General features: G+C 56.1%; 3 protein-coding genes across 3 annotated transcripts; all 3 read right to left on the bottom strand.

The window, feature by feature from the left end:
• On the bottom strand, positions 1-4194 carry LOC142004041 (free fatty acid receptor 2-like). Its single transcript, XM_074981461.1, has 2 exons — positions 4179-4194; positions 1-1013 (listed from the first exon to the last, which is right to left on the bottom strand). Exons 1-2 carry the CDS (start codon positions 4192-4194, stop codon positions 1-3), a joined length of 1029 nt encoding a protein of 342 aa, XP_074837562.1.
• A 4471-nt stretch (positions 4195-8665) lies between these two features.
• Positions 8666-14635, bottom strand: LOC142004040 (free fatty acid receptor 3-like). The gene is made up of 3 exons (XM_074981460.1): positions 14619-14635; positions 11569-11627; positions 8666-9714 (listed from the first exon to the last, which is right to left on the bottom strand). The coding sequence occupies exons 1-3, from the start codon at positions 14633-14635 to the stop codon at positions 8666-8668; spliced, it is 1125 nt and encodes a 374-aa protein (XP_074837561.1).
• On the bottom strand, positions 13991-17589 carry LOC142003845 (free fatty acid receptor 1-like). Its single transcript, XM_074981154.1, has 2 exons — positions 17530-17589; positions 13991-16404 (listed from the first exon to the last, which is right to left on the bottom strand). Exon 2 carries the CDS (start codon positions 16355-16357, stop codon positions 15371-15373), a length of 987 nt encoding a protein of 328 aa, XP_074837255.1. The 5' UTR covers positions 16358-16404; positions 17530-17589; the 3' UTR covers positions 13991-15370.
• Between the last annotated feature and the right edge of the window lie 2627 nt (positions 17590-20216).

Raw genomic sequence — 20216 nt, 5'->3', positions numbered from 1 at the left:
TCATATGGGGGGTCCAGTCTTTGATTCCTCAGCCTGGTCCTCTGTGGATGCCTTCCCCTCCCTGTCCTCTTCCTTACAGCAAGTCAAGCAGGAGACATGGCACCACGCCATGAGGGAGCTGAGTCTGTGCCTCAGGCCGGTCAGGCAGTCGGCAAAGGCCCGTTGGACGGCGGTGGAGGAGAAGTAGAAGATGGCGGGGTCCATGGAGGCGTTGAGGGTGGTGAGGAGAAGAGCGTACACCCTCCAGCGGGGGCTGTCCTTCTGGACAAAGCCCACCAAGTGGGACAGGTTGTATGGGGCAAAGCAGATTATGAAGTTGGACAAGGTGGCCACAGCCAGGCCCACGGCCCGCTGCTTCCTCCGGGCCGGGATGCTGGGCAAGGCCACCAGGATGCGGACGAAGCTGACATAGCAGAAAAGGGTGATGGTGAAGGGGAGGCAGAAGAGGACAATGAAGAACTCCAGACGGACAGGGAGGAGGATCTGGAGCTGTGTAGCAGTGAAATTTTCATAGCAATAGGACTCATTGGATTGTATAGGGCTACTTGGACCATTTTTGTACTGGACAATGTAGACGATGCTGCACTTGCAGTAGGTCGCCACCCAGAAGACCACGGAGGCAACGGCAGCATAGGCTGGTCGGCGGCAGAGCTTGTACTTGATAGGAAAGGCCACCCCCAAGTAGCGCTCAACGCTGACGGCCATGAGGAAGAGGGAGCTGATGTAGATGCTACCGTAGTAGATGAAGTTGGTGATTGGACAGAGGAAGTAGGGCAAGTTCCACACCATGCCTGAGGCGGCCTCCACCATCTTGAAGGGAAGGAAGATGAGGAGCAAGACGTCTGAGACGGTGAGGTTGAGGAGAAACACGTTGGCTGGGGTGGGTTTCTGACGAACCTTCACCAGGAAGGTGTAGAAGGCCAGAAGGTTGGACGGGAGGCCAATCACAAAGGTGAAGATGTAGATGGTGAGCACCAGCGGGGTGGAAATGTTCAAATGCATTTCCTTGGCTCCTGCAACAGGAATGGACTCATCAGCTGCCGAAGGAACTCAGGAATCCTGGCTCCAATCCCCCCCTGCTCCAAACCACTTCACCCTCTCCGCTCTGTGGCCCTCTGTACCCCAAAGCCACCCCATGTTCACCAAAGCATCTTAGAAAAACATTCCAGGTAAGATATCCTGTGGAAGATCATGGCCTGTTGCAATGTGCATTGCTGGGGGAACGAAAGGATAAGATTTGGCTGTGTGGTTGTCTGTGAGATATATTGTAAGGTTCAGAGTCCTTCCTACACTGGCCACAGGGAGAACCCTGTTTATTATGGTCTGCAGCATCCTGTGGGGGCAGCGGCAGAGGTAGTGGGGTCCTGCTCAGCTTCCATTTTTCTCCTCCCTGGGATTCGGCCAAGAAAAAGGACATTCTCTCTATCTCCTGCCCCACCTCTGCGCTGAGTAGGCCTCAGCTGGACTGCTGTGTCCAGTGCTGGGCCCCACATTTTAGCAAAGATATGGAGAAACTGGAGAGAGTCCAAGAGCCACTAGAACGATTAAAAGTCTAGAAAATATGGCCTATGAGAGAAGATTAAAAGAACTGGATTTGTTTAGTTTGGAAAAGAGGAGGCTAAGAGGGCACGTGATAACTTTGGGCAGGGCACTGAACTCAAGGACCTTCTGAGATCCCTTCCAGCTCTGGGATTCTATGATAGCTGCTTTCAAGTACCTAAAAGGGTGTTACAAGGAGGAGAGAGCTAACTTATTCTCCTTAGCCTCTGAAACCAGGACAAGAGGCAATTGGCTGAAATGGCAGCAAGGGAGGCTTAGGTTGGACATTAGGAAAAATTTCCTAACTATTAGGGTGGTCAAGCACTGGTATAAATTGCCTGGGGAAGGTTGTGGATTCTACGTCTTTAGAGATACTGAAGAACAGGTGGGGTAAGTATCTAACAGGGATAATCTAGATGGTGCTTGGTCCTGCTGAGAGGGCAGGGGACTGGACTTGGTTAACTCCAAGGTCCCTTGCAGGGCTAGGATTACATGATTTTTCATTGTTTTTTTCTTTTAATCCTCCTCTTAATTTATAAGGAATAGGAAGTGAATGAAAATAAATTGAGGTTCCTTGGTTGGTTTTCTAGTCTCCCTTTTTTTTCACAGACCACTTGAAAATTGTCCAGGGTCTGCATGGACCACCTAATGATCTTTCCAAATGTTATGTCTACCGTTAGCTAGCTATTATAACGTGCTTTGGAGATGAGCTCTTTATATACAAAAATTCATAACCAACCCTTGGTCCACCTGAGTGGAGTTCTCGGACCACAATTTGTTAGCCTCTGGACTAGACCAGTGGTTCCCCAACCTCTTCACTAGGGTGGACCCCAATCACCCCCCTAAACAGTTTGTGGACCCCCAATCACCCCCCACACCATTCACATACCCCAAGTCACCCCCAAGCCATTCACAGACCCTCCAGTCACCCCAAAACCATTTGCAGACCCCCCATCAACTCCAAACCATTCACAGACCCCCCATCACACCCCAAACCATTCATGGACCCCCAAACCACTTGCAGTTATCCCCAAACCATTTGCAGACCCCCAATCACCTCCCGACCCTTCGCAGACCCCATCAAAGCCAATTCTAAGTGCTATGTACAGGTCATTCAATGAAAAAGGAGAGCACATCATCGAAGTTCAGACATCAGTTAATAACATTATTGGAAGGTATTTAATTTAAAAATAATAATTGATTGTAACTTTGCAGTTATTTAACATTTATCTTCGACCATCATCTTCATTTATCTTTTTTCCCATCAACCCACTGCAGTTCCCTTACAGGCCACCCCCTCTCCTCCCCTCATGTGGATAGAACCCGGGAGTCCTGGCTCCCAGCCCTCCTTTCCTATATAAAATCAGGACTCCCAGTGCATTACCCGACACAACACATACAGCTGGAATTGATGGAGCCGGCTCCTGTACTTATTGAGTTTGGTTTCCCGTTTAGCCAGCAGCGTGTGCAGCTGGGGGGCAGGAGGGGGTGCAGTGGTGAAGCACTCGGGGGGACCTGGGATTCAGAAAAGTGTATGAGCAAACCCATAGGACGGGCTGCGGCTGTGGAGGGGACTGTCCAGCAGGCTGCTTGGACAACAGGGAAGTATCATCCTAGGTAGAAGGAAAGGGGGGTCAAGCTGTTCGTGGGTGGGGGCTGGGGAGCCAGGACTCCTGGGTTCTCTCTCAGGCTCTGAGGGCTGCTGTTGAGGTTAAAATGGGGATAAGAGGTTAATAGACAGACAAATTAGGTAACACAACCCAGGAACCTTGGTGCAATGTTAAGCTCCATTCATTCCAGTAGACACGCTCAGCTCCCAGAGAGAGAACCCAGGAGTCCTGCCTCCACCCCAGCCACTGAGCCAACCCAGTGACTCAGGAGAGCAGCCCAACGGATTACCCAAGACCAAGGTGTCCTGCACCCACACCTCAGACAGACTGTGGGTGCCCTCACCCCAAACTGTGATGGGTCCCTCCTGCCCTGGGGTGCACCCACCTCCCAGCTCTGGGGGTCAGTCCTTAAATTGCTTCATTAATAAACAGAAATTAAGCAGCATCTCCCTTAAAGCAAACAATTGCCTCAGCACAGCCAGGCCCTTGTTCCCCTGTCAATCATGCTGTAGGTGCGAGTGGGCTCGAGCAAGGCTGAGAGCCAGGACTCCTGGGTTCCAGGACCAGGGCAGGGTGTGTGCCCCAGCCAGCACATCTCTCCTGGTCTGACCCTCTGTCAGTCCTTCCACTGCCCCACCAGAGGGATGCCCACTGTCCCTCCCAGCCTGTCTGACTGCTGGGATGTGGTGGCAGGACTCAGCACCTCAGCAGGATCAGACCCAATCGTTGGGTTCTCAGAGCCCTTGGGAACGGAGCGGTTCCTGAAGGGCGAGGAACTGTCACTTCCTCTGCGTGGGGGGCCCATTCTGGAGAGGACGTAATGACCACACCCCACCTCCTGAATGGCACCTCCCCACCCCAGGGCTGGGTGCCCCCCGTATACAGACCACTACAGTATCCTGTCTCAGGGCTCCCCTCTCCCCACCCCTCACTCAAATTTCCACAAACACCCGCTCCTGCTCCAGCCAGCTTTGCTCAGTCCTGGTTGCTCAGTGACGGACAAGCCCCTCTCCAGCAGAGCTCACAAACCTTCACCCCCCGCCATTTCTCCTGTGGCACAACAGGCAGTCAGAACAGGGAAATATCGGGGGAAAGAACCCAGGAGTCCTGGTGCCTCCCAGTCTAACCATTAGTCTCTACTCCCCTGAGTCTGGGATAGAGCCCAGGAATCCTGACTCCTTGCTCTAACGACCTGATCCCACTCCTCTACCAAGCTGGGAACTGAGCAAATGAGTCTTACCTCCCTGATTCCTGCACTAACCACTAGACACCACTGCCCTGCCAGAGCTGGGCTAGAACCACCAGAATTCTGGCTCCAGTCCTTCTAACCCACTCTAACCACTAGACTGCACTCGATTCCGCGGGGTGAGGATAGAATCTGTTGAGCCGGCAATAATTTGTTTACCTTGTTTCTTTATTTTTAAATGTTACATAAGCAAAATGGAACTTCACACCTGGGCATGACTGGAAAGGGGGAACACTTACCCACCAGCACTGGTAACAGAGCCCAGGTGTCCTAGCGTCCAACCGCCAGCTTTCAGCAGTAAACCCCATTCACCTCTGAGAATGGAGAAAGCCATCCTGTCTGGCTCCAGGCCTGCTCTAACCCAGTCCCCTTCAAGAGCTTGTGACAGAACCCACAAGTCCTGCCTCCCAGCCCCTAATGCTGCTCTAACCTCTAGACCACACTCCTCTCCCAAAGCTGCAGAGACAACCCAGGTATCTGAATACCCAGTCCTGTGCTCTAACCATTAACCTCCACTGCCCTCCTTATTAGCCACAGTCCACCCAGCTAGCAAGCCCTGACTCACCTCCTCCAGCAGCTTGTGTGTGAGGCCCTGTGGAAGGGATGGAACCCATAAGTCCGGGCAGGAAGCCCCTCCAGATGATGTTTTCAGGGAGGAGCTGGTAGCTGCTCCCCAGTGCTCAGCTGAGCAGTGAGTTCGCCGCAGCCCAGGAAGCTAGTTATGCATGGATGCAATCATCACTTCCTCATGCCTGGTGTGAGCCGGCACATCCTCAAGGGATGTGGTGTCCCCCCGCAACCTCCGGCTACTGCAGTCTGCTGGGGGTGAGGACACCTGGGCTCTGTCCCCAGCTCTGGGACAGCAGTGGGATCCCCCTCCGAGAGATCTGGGGGGTTAGAAGCCAGGACCCTCTTTGTACCCCTGTTCTGGGAAGGGTGGGGCATCGACTGGTGCAGCCCCAGGGCCCTGGGGGAGATGCTGTGTTGGACTCGTGGCTGTTTCTTTGACCTCCACGACGTCAGTATCTTTGCAAAGTGCAATATGAAATAAACAAGCAAACCCAGGTCCATATTTCCTCCCTCAGGCTCCAGGCTCATAAAACCCTCCACAGGGCACCGAGCCAGGCACGGCCGCCACTGCTGAGTGGGAGGGAACCTGCCTGATGGCTGACGACAGAGGCAATGGGGCCAGATCCCAGCTGGGGTCACTGGGCCATGGCTCCCCCGGAGCTGTCGCCAGGGTGAATGTAGACCCTCCTCTGGCATCGGGTCCCCCCTGCCTCCTGGTGTAGCTGCATCAGTTGCCATTTGCACAGATCTGATAGCATAAGTGCACGGGCCAGAGCTCACTTCCTGGGCGCCTGCCGCCCTGGCGTAGGTGGGGACGGACAGACATTAATCCCAGCCTGCTTCTGGCTGGGGAAATGTATTTCACATCAGGGCATCTCTCACAGCAGAGTACGTGCCTGGCTTCTAAGGCACCACCCTGTGCTCTTTGGCCAGGAGAGCCCTCAACCCAGCAGGCCTGGCTCCCAGCCTGTACCCCAGCTGTAATGTCTGAAGCTCCTCCCTCCGAGAGCTGGGCAGAGAACCCAGCAGTCCAGCCTCCATCCTCCCACAGCTCTACCTGCTAGACCTCAGGCCAGGGAGAGGAACCCTGCCTGCCTCGTGGTTAGAGAGACCCTCTGGTCCTATGCTGAATACAGGTAGAATGGCTCACGTGCAAGTGATTTCAACAGCCGCCAATCGGAACGGTGAAGGGGAAAGGTTCAGATTCGCGTCAATTGACTGAGCCGCTGCTGAAAAGGAATCGCGCAGTGTTGGCCTCTTGATTTACCTGCTTATCTTTAAGGCATTAGGGTTCCCACAGGCAGGGGTGACACAGGCACATCCTCATATCCCCCACACACACTCCCAGACATATGGTGGAGGGCGGCTGACTGACCCATCCAATGTTCTCTGTCCTCCATTCCTATCTGGACTGGCCCCTGGGATGGCCCCATCTCTCCTGGTATCTGGGGTGGCATCGTCCTGAGGCAACAAGAGGGGGGGCACGCAGGGTCACGCATCCCCGATTTCTGCCGGGGTTCACGTCAGAGTGTGGCCACCTGCAGCCTTCTGGCCCCATGCAGGCGGGGAGGGATGGGAGCGGCTCCCGGTCGCAGGGAAGGAGGAGTGGGTGGGACAGTGGGAAATGACCCAGCTTGTGTCTTTTCAGAGTTCATCTCTTCTTCACCTCTGTCCTGCGCCCCACCCCACCCCCAGCTGGAAGCAGCTTGTTCCTTCCTGCCTGCACGCTGTCGACAGGTAGCTAATATCCCTAGGCTGCTGCTGGCCACCGACAGAGACCATAAGAACATAAGAACATAAGAATGGCCATACTGGGTCAGACCAAAGGTCCATCCAGCCCAGCATCCCATCTGCCGACGGTGGCCAATGCCAGGTGCCCCAGAGAAGGAGAACAGAAGACAATGATCAAGTGATTTATCTCCTGCCATCCATCTCCTGCCCTTGTTCTGATGGCTAGGGCACCATACTTTATCCCTGGCTAATAGCCATTTATGGACCTAACCTGCAAAAATTTATCAAGCTCTTTTTTAAACCCTAATAGAGTCCTGGCCTTCACAGCCTCCTCCGGCAAGGAGTTCCACAGGTTGACTGTGCGCTGTGTGAAGAAAAATTTCCTTTTATTAGTTTTGAACCTACTACCCATCAATTTCATTTGGTGTCCCCTAGTTCTTGTATTATGGGAAAAGGTAAATAATTTTTCTATATTCACTTTCTCCGCACCATTCATGATTTTATATACCTCTATCATATCGCCCCTCAATCACCTCTTTTCCAAACTGAAAAGTCCCAGTCTCTCTAGCCTCTCCCCATATGGGACCCTTTCCAAGCCCCTAATCATCTTAGTCGCCCTTTTCTGAACCTTCCTGACACACAGAAGGGGCTGCGCTGACAGACCAGCAGGTGGAGCACCCGGCACGTCTTGTAGCTTTGCCCCATCACCTGCCCTGCACGTCCACTGTCACTGCCAGCTGCTAGTGAAAGCACGGCTGGTGAGCAGGGATCTGTTTCGTCGCAGGATCCGCTGCTATTGATGGGTGGGGGGAGCAGGAAACAGAACATAAGGGACAACTTGCCTATTATTGAGACACCGGCGGGAGGTCCTAAAGACAGAGCTTTGAGAATAGGGCACATCCGCTTGCCCCACTAGCTGCAGGGACATTGGGTGGGGCAAGTTCTGTCCTTGGTGAGACAGCAGGAAACGGCTGAGCACAGGGGCTGCCAGAGATTGGGCTGCACCCACTGCAGGGCCCCTGGGGGTTGGGGTCTTGGCAAAGCCCTCAGCCTCCAGGGAAATCCAACGAGGAAGCTGCCAGCTTCTGCTCTGCAAGTTCCTCAGATTTCTTCTAGCAGGTACTGGCTCCAGTGGTGCCCTGGCAGTAACTGGCTGGCTCAGGGGCTGGGCCCTTTCCCCTCTCAGGGTGTTGGCTTGGTGAGGGAATGGAGGAAGTGTTTAGGTAGCTGGTACTGTAGGGAGATGCCAGGCTTGAGACCCCTCCCCTTTCCCATCCTGACCCCCCCCCCACTCTATCCCACAACATCCCACTCTTCTCCCAGAGCTGGGAACAGAACCCAGGTCTTCCTGGTTCTCCCTACTCTAACCCACACCCCATAGAACCCTGAGGTTCTCTCCCAGGCTTACCTATCTCACCCTGCCTTCAGCCCAAACCTGGAGGGCTGGGGAGGGAGCCCAGTGGCCAGCTGCTGGCTATGATGTGGAGGTCAGGCAGTGCCCTGCTGTGTGCCCCTGGTCTACGTGCAAGAACCCCAGTTCCAGGCCTCAGCTCCGAGACACAGACCACACCCCTCCTGCCCAAGACACGGAGAAAAGGTTCCACCTCATGAGGAGAGGTGGCCTCATCAGCATGACCATGAGCACCCTGGAACCACATGTTGGACATCTGCCCAGCTGGAGTTGTGTTCTGTCAGTAAATTTTAAACTGAAACCTCTGTAGTTTTTTTTTTTTTTCTGCAAGCCAGCTTGCATAAAGCTCCAAATGTTGCACAAATCGTCATAAAATCGCTGCTGAGCAAAAGAGCCCAACTGTCTATGGAAGCAAGTTGGCCAGTTGGGCTGCAAGGACAAGTAGAGAGGAGCCCTCATCAGGGAATAGTCTTTCCTAGCTTTCAGGTCACAGTGGGCAAGAACTGTGACAATCCCAGTCCTGGTGGGAGCGGAACTGTGCTCCCCACCCCATCCATCTCACTGCACCATCTGTGAATCCTCTGTGGCCTCATTCTCCGGGGACTCCAGCCAGACTCCAGCGCAGACCCAGCCAAGCCGCAACTTCTCCCAGGCAGCCTGCAGGCAGATCTTCTGGAAAGATGAGGAGGAGAAGTAGAAGATGATGGGATCAAAGCTGGAGTTGAAGGTGCTGAGGAGCACGGCATAGTCTCTCCAGTCAGGGCTCTTCTGTTGCATGTAGCCCACCAAATGGGAGAAGCTGAAGGGTGCGACGCAGATCACAAAAATGAGAAATGTGGCCACCATGAGCCCAATGGCCCGGTGCTTCCTCCCCGTGCTCACCAGGGGCAGGGAGTGGATGATGGAGATGAATCGGGCATAGCAGAAGGCTGTGATGCAGAATGGGAGGCAGAAGAGGACGATGAATATTTCCAGGCGGACAGGCAGCAGGAGGGCCAACTGTTGGTCAGTGAAGGTGGCGTAGCAGCGGGTCGGGTTGCTTGCCGTGTCATTTGTCATGCCTTGGTACAGGACCATGATGACAATGCTGCAGTGGGAGAAGGCAGCCAGCCAGAACAAGATCGCGGCCGCCATGGCGTAGGCCGGCCGGCACCGTGCCTTGTAGCGGAGGGGGAAGGCCACGCTGAGGTAGCAGTCGATGCTGACGCCCATGAGTGAGAGAATGGTGATGTAGATACTGCTGAAAAAGAGAAAGCTGAAGAAGGGACAGAGGAAATCTGGCATCCTCCACTTCATATCCCAGGAGGCCTCGGCAATGCGGATGGGTAGGAAGGCCAGCAGCAGCAGGTCAGACACCGTCAGGTTGAGGAGCAGGACGTCGGCTGGTAGCAGGCGCCTGCGGGCCTTCACCACGAAGACGCAGAAGGCCAGCAGGTTGGGAGGCAGGCCTGTCAGGAAGGTCACCATGTAGACCACCAGGGAGACCTGGGGGTTAATACTAAGCATGGTGGAAAAAAGGGGTGGCAGAGGCTGGACTGCCAGTAACGGGACCCACTTGAGATGGAAGTAGGTTGGGGTTGCCAATGACAACAGGATGCCCACCAGGTCTTGGGAGGGAGATGGAGGTGGGTCTGGGTCACCAATGACAACTGGGCAGCCACTAGGCCTTGGGATAGGGATGGATCTAGGTTGCCAATAGCAACAGGGCGTTGGGACAGAGATGGAGGTAGAGCTGGGTTTCCAATAGCAACAGGGTACGTGCTAGGCCTTCGGGAGGCACTGCAGGTGGTGTCCCAGCTGGGGTCGTTCGTTGTAGAGAGAGGGGAGACAAGTGGGGTTAGTGAGCCCCCTTTGAGATTAGCTCTTAGACAAACTCCGTGCAGCCAGGGGGGCAGCTCTTTTCTCTGCCTGTGCAACTCCTGGTGCAGCAGAGTCCGGAGGTGCCTGGATGACACTGTCACACTTCTGAGTAGCACTAATAACATACAGCATCTGGCACCCCGGGTCAGAACGGGAGCTCTGGGCGCCAACGGACTACACCTAATATATAGTAATAATGGCGTACAGTGCCTGGCGCGATGGGCACCCAGTGCCCTAACAGCACGCAGCCCTGGACACAATAGGGTAAGTGGCACAACAGCTCCTAGCATGGGGGGGCAGTCCTATGCCAGGCCTGGGGAGCCCTGGATCCTGCCACAGACAGATGAGGCTATTACTAATACTTCCATTAGGTGGGGAGTTTTCAAAACCACCGACCCAGCCTAGCTGCCTCCAGAACTTCATTGTCCAATGAGAGTTTCGAACGTTTTCTTCACGAGCCGGGGGGGGCAGGGGGATCCCACCTGCCTCCACACTTTGTCTCAGCTTCCTCCCCTCCTGCTTTTCACACCCCCAAAAAAGACAGCGGGAGAAAATTAGCCAAGTGAGTAAAAGGGGGAATCCTAGATTTAGAGATGCCAAGGGCTCATCCAGTCCCAGCGCCTGACCCAGGACCCCCACTGGGGGTCTTACCGTTGTCACTCTCTAACTGAGGCAGCTGACCGCTGGGTTCAGCATCCTGAGGGGTCTCATCCCATCTGGACCTCTTCTACAGCACTCTGAGATGTCTATGTAGTTCGTGGCCTGGAGTAAAACTGTTAGCGTTCCCCAAGAGCTGTGTAGATCCAGCAGCCTAGTGCCTCTCCACACCAGGGCTTGGAAGGATTGCCCAGTGTCCCCCTGCCCATACATCCGTCCTCTAGCGGATGCTGGTTATAAAAGGGGAGTGGGGACTAGTGGTTAGAGCACGGGGGCAGGGCTGGGAACCAGGAGTCCACCATGGCTACACCTCTTCCCAAATAATGACCCTGCCAGACCAAGTACAAGAGAGAGAAGTGCTCAGCCCTCTGTGGGTGTTTAAAGAGGTGCTCTTGGGGCTCTGCAGCCTAGGTGCGGAGTCCAGACAGAGGAATAAGGGCAGAGCAGACATAATCTGACCCCCAAGGCTACCCGGACAAACAGAAAAGTGAAAGCATCTGAGATCGTAGAGAAACCACAACACTGAGGGTGCATCAGGGATTCAGAAGAACAGAACCCCAGCGAGCAAGGAGCAGGTGCTTCCAGGGATTTCCAGCCAAGCCATCCCAGCCTCTTGGGCCAGCTCAGAACTGGTGCCTCCTTCAGGGGAAAAGTCCCACGCTGTAGTCAGAGTGAGGGAGAACTCAGTGGGTTGCTCTTTGGCCCTGTAAACCCAGGGTTATGCCCTCAATCCTTGAGAGGGACACTGAGGAGAATGGGGCAAAGAAAAAGAAAGCTCTGAGGAATAATGGTAGGTCCTGCTGTGAGGGCAGGGGGTTGGACTTGATGACCTCTCAAGGTCCCTTCCAGCTCTACGAGATAGGTGTATTCCTATTTCATTCCCCATGGACCTCACCTCTGAGCTTTTAATTCAAAGCTCTTTCTCCCGCCTCTGCAAAACTTACCCGGGCCGAGCTCCTGCAGATAGACAGATAGGGCTGGCTGGCTGGCTCGAGCAGGATGCCTGAGGGTAGAGAGGTAGGTAACTTAGCGCAGTCCCTTACCCTGTCTCCAGCTCCGAGTCTCTCCTGGACCAGTTCTCTGAGCACAGGCGATCTTTCTTCTGCAGCCCAGCGGCTGCGAATATCAGTATTGGTCTCCTGCCCAGAGTGCTGCTGATTTCACAGCTGATAGGGATAGCACTGTCCAGCTCAAAATAAACCCAAGTGTGGATGTTTCAAGCAACCTAGGCAGAGCAGAAAGAGGTGACCGGACACCAAAATACGCACACAGTTCTCCAAAGACACCACTGACAACCCTGTTGGGAAACTCCCTACCCACCCTCCAGCCCCCCATCAATATGGCAGAATCCCCCTGTTCAGCTACTGGACCCCCTTGCCAGGGATAGAACCCAGGAGTCCTGGCATCCAGCCCCTCCCCCACTTCTGGCTAAAAGTGCACCCCCTGAGCTATAGGAGGCAAAGCTGGGTCTCCCTGACCCTGGTTCCTTCCCCTTTCCCTGGAGCACAGTCTCTTGTGCCGTGAGTTTTCCTGATCTGGTGAAGTCCAGTGGGGTCCGGACTGACAGCTGGGAGACAGGGTCTGGCACACACCCCCCAAAGCAGAATTGGGGACCACTGCAAGGTGCTGCACAGTCATTCAATGCGCATCTATGAGATGCTCACCCCAAAGTTGGGCGGTATGGGACCTTTCCCTGCTCGGGGGTGTCAGCTCCCATATGGCCCCAGGACCAGAGACTGGCAGGTTGGAGGGAGCAGAGAAGAGGCATGGGGACCGTTCCCCTTTAGGTGGTACCAGTTCCAGTCTAGCCCCACGGTGGGGGACTGGCTGGCTCCAGGGGCAGAGCATAGGGGGCCTGGGGCCTTTTCACTTTAGAAGGTGCCGACTCTCATCCGTCCCGGACTGGCAGAGGGCAGGGAATGGGCGTGGGGCCTTTCCCATTTAGGGGGCCAGCTCCCACTTGGCCCCGGGGCCAGGCAGGTTTGGTGGGAGACAGGAAATGGCACACGGGGTCATTTTGCTCCAGTGACTCACAAACCAGGACTCCCACCCTGCTGCCAGGGCCCAGGACACAGAGACTTGCTGGCTCCTGAGAAACCGCCCCCTGTGCCCCTTGGCTGAACCGGAGAAACAGCAGCACGGGGGGGGCACTAGGCCAGACCTGAGCAGCTGGGGTTGCAGCCCCAGGGTCCTCAGTGCAGAGCTTCCCCCCAAGCCCCTTTCCCCCTCCCCACCCACTGACCCCAGCTGGCTGCAGAGTATGGGGTGGGGGAAGCCGGTAGTTCCCGGGGGAACTAAGACAGTTACAAGGAGCCCTGACCCCACCCACAATAGTATGCCAGGAGCCCTGAGCTCCACTGACGGTTTCTAGAGCCCCTAGAGATAACCTTAAAGTTCATAGAGAGCCTGGAGCCAAGAGCCAATAGTTGCAAGGGAGCCCAGAGCCATCCTGGATGGTTTTGAGGGAAACTCAAGCCTCCTTGGTTGTTTCAAGCGAGCCCTGAGCCCCTGCCATCATTCCGAGGGAGCCTGAGCTCCCCCCAAAACACTTTCTAGGGAGCCCCGAACTCCTGTGATGCTTTGAGGGAGCCCAACTGTCTCACTGGTGATTCTGGAAAATAAGTTTCTAGGAACCTAACCCTAGTTCCCCTCGTAGGAGTTCTGAAGAACTATGCTCTGGACAGTTTCTAGGTGCCCAACCATCCCCTCTTGCGACGGTTTCTAGTGAGCCCCAGAGAATGTCCAGCCTTGCCACCAAACGGCAGGCAGGACCCGTGGTTTCAAGCAACTTCTGCTTCTGCTGAGCCAGGGGAAACCAATGTGGGGGTGGGGGAAGGGTGGCTGGACTGGGCCAGATCCTCCCAGCTCCTGTCCAGCTCCCAGCCACAGGAATGTCAATGCCAGGGGCAAGGCCCAGGGGCTGAGCCATACAGCATGTGCTGCCCCCTAGTTGTCAAAGGGGAGACTGGCAAAGAGGGCCTCACCTCTGAGTCGTACCTGGGCAGGCAGTGCCAAAGCCAAGCTGGGGAAGCCACCAGGCCAGGCTCGGAGACCAAATGGGCCCATCAGCATGTGGAGGGAAGAGTCTGCACTGGCCACACCTTCCACTCAGGTAGAGGGAAACTGAGGCACAGAACAAGGCAGGGACTTGCCCAGGGTTACAGAGTCAGCTGGGCATAGAACCCAGGAGTCCTGCTTTCCCAGCCCTTCCTGGCTCTAACCACTAGACCCCACTGTCCTCCCAGAGCTGGGATAGAGCCCAGACATCCTGGTTCCCAGCCCCCTTGTGCTGTGACAGCAGCACAGCCGTTTCAGTAGGAACCTGCTCTCAATCGAATGATACCTACAATCGTGGTATTAATAACAGTGACCCCATTGAAGCTGGGAAAACTGTATTTATTAAATCAGCACAGACCAGTCAGTGGAATGTTAATTACAGCCCCTGGGCAGAAAAGTCAGCACTAGGGTGAAGTGGGGCGACCGACTGACCCCAGCTGGGGCGGGGGGTCTGGCACCATTGCATCTACCCTGGTTAATTCAATGATCAACCCTGGGATACTCCCCAAATTATTCTCTCCTGGAGGCTTGCAGGACCTTATACAAATTGGACAGTTCTGAGAGCTGTGACCTCATTACCTGGAGATTTATGAGTGCCTTGGACTATTTTTCTACATCCAAGTTGCACAGATGCCAGGGCAACCTTGGACGTTTCACACCCAAAGTCCAGGAAAGGAATCCCTGGCCTCCCTGCCAGAATGCAACCTCCTCTGGGAGGGGGAAGCTAGGGATCAGCCATACAGGAATGCAGCCCCCTCTGGGGTGGGACAGCTGGGGAACAAGGGCACAGCATAGAACAGCTCATCCAATGCAGACCTACAGGATGGAGTTTAGCCTATTCCCTCTGCAGGAGGGTTAGCCGTACAGTTTATTTCTCCCTTGAAGAAGACAGCAGAGTGAAGAGGTCTGAATCATTCTCCAGATCCAGTTCTCTCACCTTTGGATCTGTCCCATGGGGGCACATAATGACCATAAACTGTATATACACCCCCAGGGCATCTCCCCACCTTCTGTCCCAGCTGTTTGTGGGATGGGCCATCCTTAGGTGTCTTCTGTGACTATCAGTGGTCAAGGTCATGGCCACGCACTTACATCTCAATGGAAAATGTCTACTTCACCACCTAGTCCCACCAAAACCAGGCACTGCCTTGTCCCAAGGGGGATAATGTACTGACCCAAGGATAGGCCAGGTTCTTAGACATGCCATCCAAGGTTGGCCGCATGGGGAATCTGTATTGATCGTAGAATCCTAGGGCTCGAAGAGACCTCATCGAGTCCAGACCCCTGCCTAAAGCAGGACCAACCCCAACTAAATCATCCCAGCCAGGGCTTTGTCAAGCTGGGACTTAAAACTTCTAGGAATGGAGGTTCCACCACCTCTCTACATAACCCCTTCCAGAGCTTCACCTCCCTCCAACCTAATATCCAACCTACACCTCCCCCACCGCAGCCTGAGACCATTGCTCCTTCTTCTGCCATCCATCCTTACTGAGAACAGCCTCTCTCCACTTTAGAGCCTCCCTTCAGGCAGTCATGAATTTCCCTGTCCTTGTTCTTGCGTCCTACCCAAGACTGGGGGCCCTCAGCTCCATGGGGAAATGTGAAGGCTGGTGAGCAGCTGTACCCCCAGTCCATCCGAGATTGCCAATTGTCCCAAATCCCGTCCCAATGGAGTGGGTGTCCTGCCTGTCATTTGGAGCTGCCCAATCCAGGGCCTGTGCACTCCCACGAGGCAACGCCCTTCTCAGGCTGCCCCTTGCCCAGGTCCCTGAGCCCCATGGTCATCTTCTGCCTGAAGGCATTGCAGCTCTGCACCACCGAGCACCACACCCAGGCCAGGTGGTGGTCCTTGTCCGAGGAGAGGACGTAGAAGATGAGCGGGTCCAGGAAGGCGTTGCAGGCTCCAGGCAGCAGCGCCAGCCTGCGCCACCAAAGGTCCTCGCCACGGATGTAGCCCACTACATGGGAGAGGTTGTAGGGCCCGAAGCAGAGCACAAAGATGGAGAGCGTGGCCATGGCCAGCCACACGGCCCGGCGCTTCTTCTGCTCATGGAGACGGGACTTTATGAGGACGCGGATGCAGCTGGCGTAGCAGAAGGCCGTGATCCCCAAGGGCAGGAAGAACAAAACCACAGAGAGCTCCAGGCGGACGGGGACCAGCAGGGCCAGCTGCTCCGTGGTGAACTCCTGGTAGCAGGCAGAGCCATTGCCTGTGAAGAGGGTGGCATTGGCTCCCAGGGAATTCTCCAGGATGAAGAGCAGGGCACCGTGTAAGCTCACCAGGCTCCAGATGGCCACACAGACCAGGCAGGAGTAGAGGGGCTTCTTGCAGAGCTGGTAGCGGATGGGGAAGGCAGCGCCCAGGTAGCGCCCGACACTGACGGCCGTCAGGAAGCAGGAGCTGGTGTAGAGCATGCCGAAGTGGATCAGGCTGTAGAGCGGGCAGAGCAGGCTGGGAGGGGACCAGCCGGGCTGGACCACCTCCAGGACCTTCAGGGGCAGGATGAGGATGAAGGCCAGGTCAGAGACGCAGAGGTTGATCATGTAGATGAGGTTGGGGGTGAGGCGGGCACGGGCACGCTGGTGGAAGATGTACAGTGCCAGGCTGTTGGCCGGCAAGCCCAGCAGGATGGTGATGGAGTAGACAGCCAGGGCCAGGGAGTCCAGCAGGTCCATGGTGCCAGATCAGAGGGGGGCGCAGGCCGGAGGCATGGCGGCTCGGGCTGGAACGGTAACAGGCATGAGCCCCCGCTGCTGCCTCCCCTAGATCCACTCACAGCGCTGCCCCATTGCCAAGTTCCCTAGATTCAACTCCCACTCTGACCCACTGCTATGTCCCCTAGATCCACCCACAGCCCTGCCCCATTGCCAAGTCCCCTAGATCCAACTCCCAGCCTGCCCCACAGCTGCATCCCCCAGACCTACCCACAGCCCTGCCCCACTACCACATCCCCTAGATCCAGCCCCCACCCAGCCCCATGGCTGCATCCCATAGATCCACATCCCACCCTGACCCATGTCTGCATCCCCCAGACCCACCCACAGCGCTGCCCCATTGCCAAGTCCCCTAGATCCAACTCCCACTCTGACCCACTGCTATGTCCCCTAGATCCACCCACAGCCCTGCCCCACAGCTGCATCCCCCAGACCTACCCACAGCCCTGCCCCACTGCCACGTCCCCGAGATCCAGCCCCCACCCAGCCCCATGGCTGCATCCCATAGATCCACATCCCACCCTGACCCATGTCTGCATCCCCCAGACCCACCCACAGCCTTGCCCCATGGCCATGTCCCTTAGATCCATTCACAGCCCTTCCTTATAGTTACATCACTAAGTCCACCTCCTGTCCCTGCCCTATAGCCACATCCCCTTGATCCACCTCCTGAGCCTGCCCCACGGCTGTGTCTCTTCGATCCACCCCCCCACCCTGCCCCAGACCCATGTCTCCTAGATCCAGCCTCAACGTGGCCCCATGGCCGTGGCCCCTAGATCCACATCTACATCCACATCCTGCCCCTCTAATTTTATGCATTCCTGTGTGGAATAAATGTTGTCCTGCACAGAGACATGTGCGGCTGTGTACCACCCACGGAAACACACACTGCCAGCTGTGGGCCCTCTGCTAATCAACTGGGCAGCAACTGAATCTCTGGGGTGGCTGCCCTAATGCATAGCTTACAGCAAACACCAGTCCTGTTCCTGCCCCACAGCTGCACTCCCTGGTTCCACCCCCTAACCCTGCCCCACAGCCACATCCCCAAGATCCACCTCCTGTCCCTGCCCCACGGCTGCATTCCCGAGATCCCCCCCTCCACGTGCCCCATCTGCACATGCTCTCGCTCCTACCTCTGTGTCTCAGCTGCCCGCACCTGCGCTCCTGCCTGGCCCTGGGGAGGTGGCGAGCTGCTGGGCCGTGGTCACTGGGGGCGTGGATCTGCCTGCTCTCAGGTGGGATGAAATTGCCCAGAAAGAATTGCTCAGCTACGTGGCTTGGTCATAAAACCATAAAATCCTGGGGAGGTGGGGGGGGGCCCAGCCAATAAACAGGACTCCCCCAATAAACAGGACTCGCCCTCTCTGAGAGGCAATTCCACCCCCCCCCCGGCCCACTTCACAGGCAGCTGCTGCGCATACCCCGCCTCTAGGGCAGCTCCCCAGCTCGGCCGCCCCAAAACTAGCTGCCTGTCACTTCTGGGTGAACCATCCCTCTGTGGTGGCTCCCCAGCTGCTGCGCCCCACAGCCAGGCGCATTTCTTGGGGGCTTCTTTAAAAGGAGCTGGATCCAGCCCTTAGAGAAGAGCATCATGGCATATTAGTGCATACACTTTCTACCCACCCAGCCCCCTCCCCACCTTCTTGCTGTCAGCCCATCAGTTACCAGGCCTGTGCCTTTGAGAACTGATACACCTGCCTCACCCATGCCCAGTTCCCGATCACTCTGCTTCTGAACTACCAAAACAAAAAAGCAGTCAAGTACTGAACTGTGTGTTATTTCTGCTGGGAGAGATAATGGGGTGTTAAAGCCACAGGAAGGCAGGGTCAGCCTACAAGAGTGAATCATTTTCTGAGGTATTGCTGCATGAAAACCCCCAGCATCATCTCCTGACAGTGCTGGTTGCATTTCAACACCAAGACCTCCCAGTATAGCATTATGTGTGGCTGTTCCCCAGCTGCCCCACCCCCAGAGACAGCTGCATCTCAGTACCCAGAGAGTTAGCTCCATGTGGTGTCGTGTGCAGCAGTTCCCTGGCAGCCCCACCCCAAAAGTGACTGTATCTCAGTGCCAGAAGAGCCGTCCCCATGTGGCATGAGGTATGCCTGTTTCCCAGCTGCCCCAGCCCAGAGGTGACTGCATGTCAGCACCAAGCAAGCCATTCTGGTATATCGTTATATGCAGCTGTTCCCCAAGTGCCTCACCCCAGGGGTAGCTGCATCTCAGACTCAGCACATCCCAGTGTAGCGTGGCTAGATGGCTACTTTCTAGCTGCTCTGCCCCCTACGGACATTGTCACATCCACACCGTTCCAGGAAATCAGCAGGAAATTGAGACTCAGATTAGGCAAGGGCAGAATGCGGGTGAACCCAGGCAGCCTGACTCCCAGGGGCTGACTCCCAGCCTGACTCCCTGTTCTAAACCTAGTAAGCTTGCATCACTCCCCAGCCATGAGGCCAGCGCTGACTGCCAGGGAACAGGGCACCCCAACCCTGCTTCCTGAAGCACAGCACCTCCTAGTGCCATGCTGGGGCACTGGGGCCAGCCCTGACTGCCCAGAGAGCCCCCCCCCAGCGCTGCGCTGGGGCACTGCAACAGATGCACAGATCTCTCCCCTAAATACCGCTCCTGGCAAATGCTCACGGATCAATTTATTATTTCCTGCTGCGGCAGCTGAGCCAGGTTGGAACGCTCCAGTGCTTTCCAGCTGCAAGCTGTTCAAAGACCTGCTGTTTGGTCCGGCCCCGCTGCGGTTAATAGCCTGTAAAGAACGTTTATTGCTGATCCTACGGCAGGAAGAGATGCCAATTACAGCCCTGCTTCCCCGTGCCAGGTGCATGCTCGCCCAGCAGCCGGGGGGGAGGAAGCGGGGGAAACACTCACTAACCAGAAAGGAGAACACTAAGTGACTGCGTGCGGCTGGCCCCCGGCTGCCCCACCCCAGAGCTGGCTGCAGCCCAGCGCCAGATGATCCGTTCCCGTGCAGCGTAGCTGTGGGGCGCCTAAACGGGCACTACGTTTAAACGCACTGCAGTGAGTTTTCCAGATCTGCCCCACGAGCTGCCCCTCCCCTTTCTGAGCTGGGGCTGGAACCCAGGAGTCCTGGCTCCCTGCCCCCACGGTCCACCCCACAGCACACTGGAAAAGCTGTAGGTGGGTTGTCTGGCCCTTCAGTGACGGTCATGGGCCCCCCTTCCCTGGAGGGCTTGTATCTCGGCGGGAGGGGAGTGGGATTTGAACAAATCAGGCTCCGTTTGTCAGGGAGTCACCCACAGCCTGTGGGCCTTTGAGGGGTTACTGAGCTGGGGAGGGCTCAACCCTAGGGGCAGCAGCTGGAGGCCAGTGGGAATAGGCAGAGGGTATGTGAGAAATTTCACCCTGCGGCAGACAAGTGTGGCCTACAACTGGCTGGGAATTGTGCACGTGTGTGTGTGTGTGTGTGTGTGTGTGTGTGTGTGCATGCGTGTGCGTGTGTGTCCCTGCCACCCCCTACTGGAGGAGCTGGGCCCTGCTCTGTGCATGTGTGGGTGTGTGGGTGTGTGTGTGTGTGTCCCCCTGCTGGAGGAGCTGGGCCCTGCTCTGCGTGTGGGTGTGGGTGTGTGTGGGTGTGTCCCCGCTGGACGAGCTGGGCCCTGCTCTGTGTGTGGGTGTGTCCCTGCTGGACGAGCTGGGCCCTGCTCTGTGTGTGGGTGTGTCCCTGCTGGAGCAGCTGGGCCCTGCTCTGTGTGTGGGTGTGTGGGTGTGTCCCTGCTGTACGAGCTGGGCCCTGCTCTGTGTGTGGTTGTGTGTGTGGGTGTGTCCCTGCTGGACGAGCTGGGCC

Source organism: Carettochelys insculpta, chromosome 30 (genome assembly GCF_033958435.1).
Source record: "Carettochelys insculpta isolate YL-2023 chromosome 30, ASM3395843v1, whole genome shotgun sequence".
Taxonomy (NCBI): domain Eukaryota; kingdom Metazoa; phylum Chordata; order Testudines; family Carettochelyidae; genus Carettochelys; species Carettochelys insculpta.
This window is presented reverse-complemented; position numbering and strand designations above follow the sequence as displayed.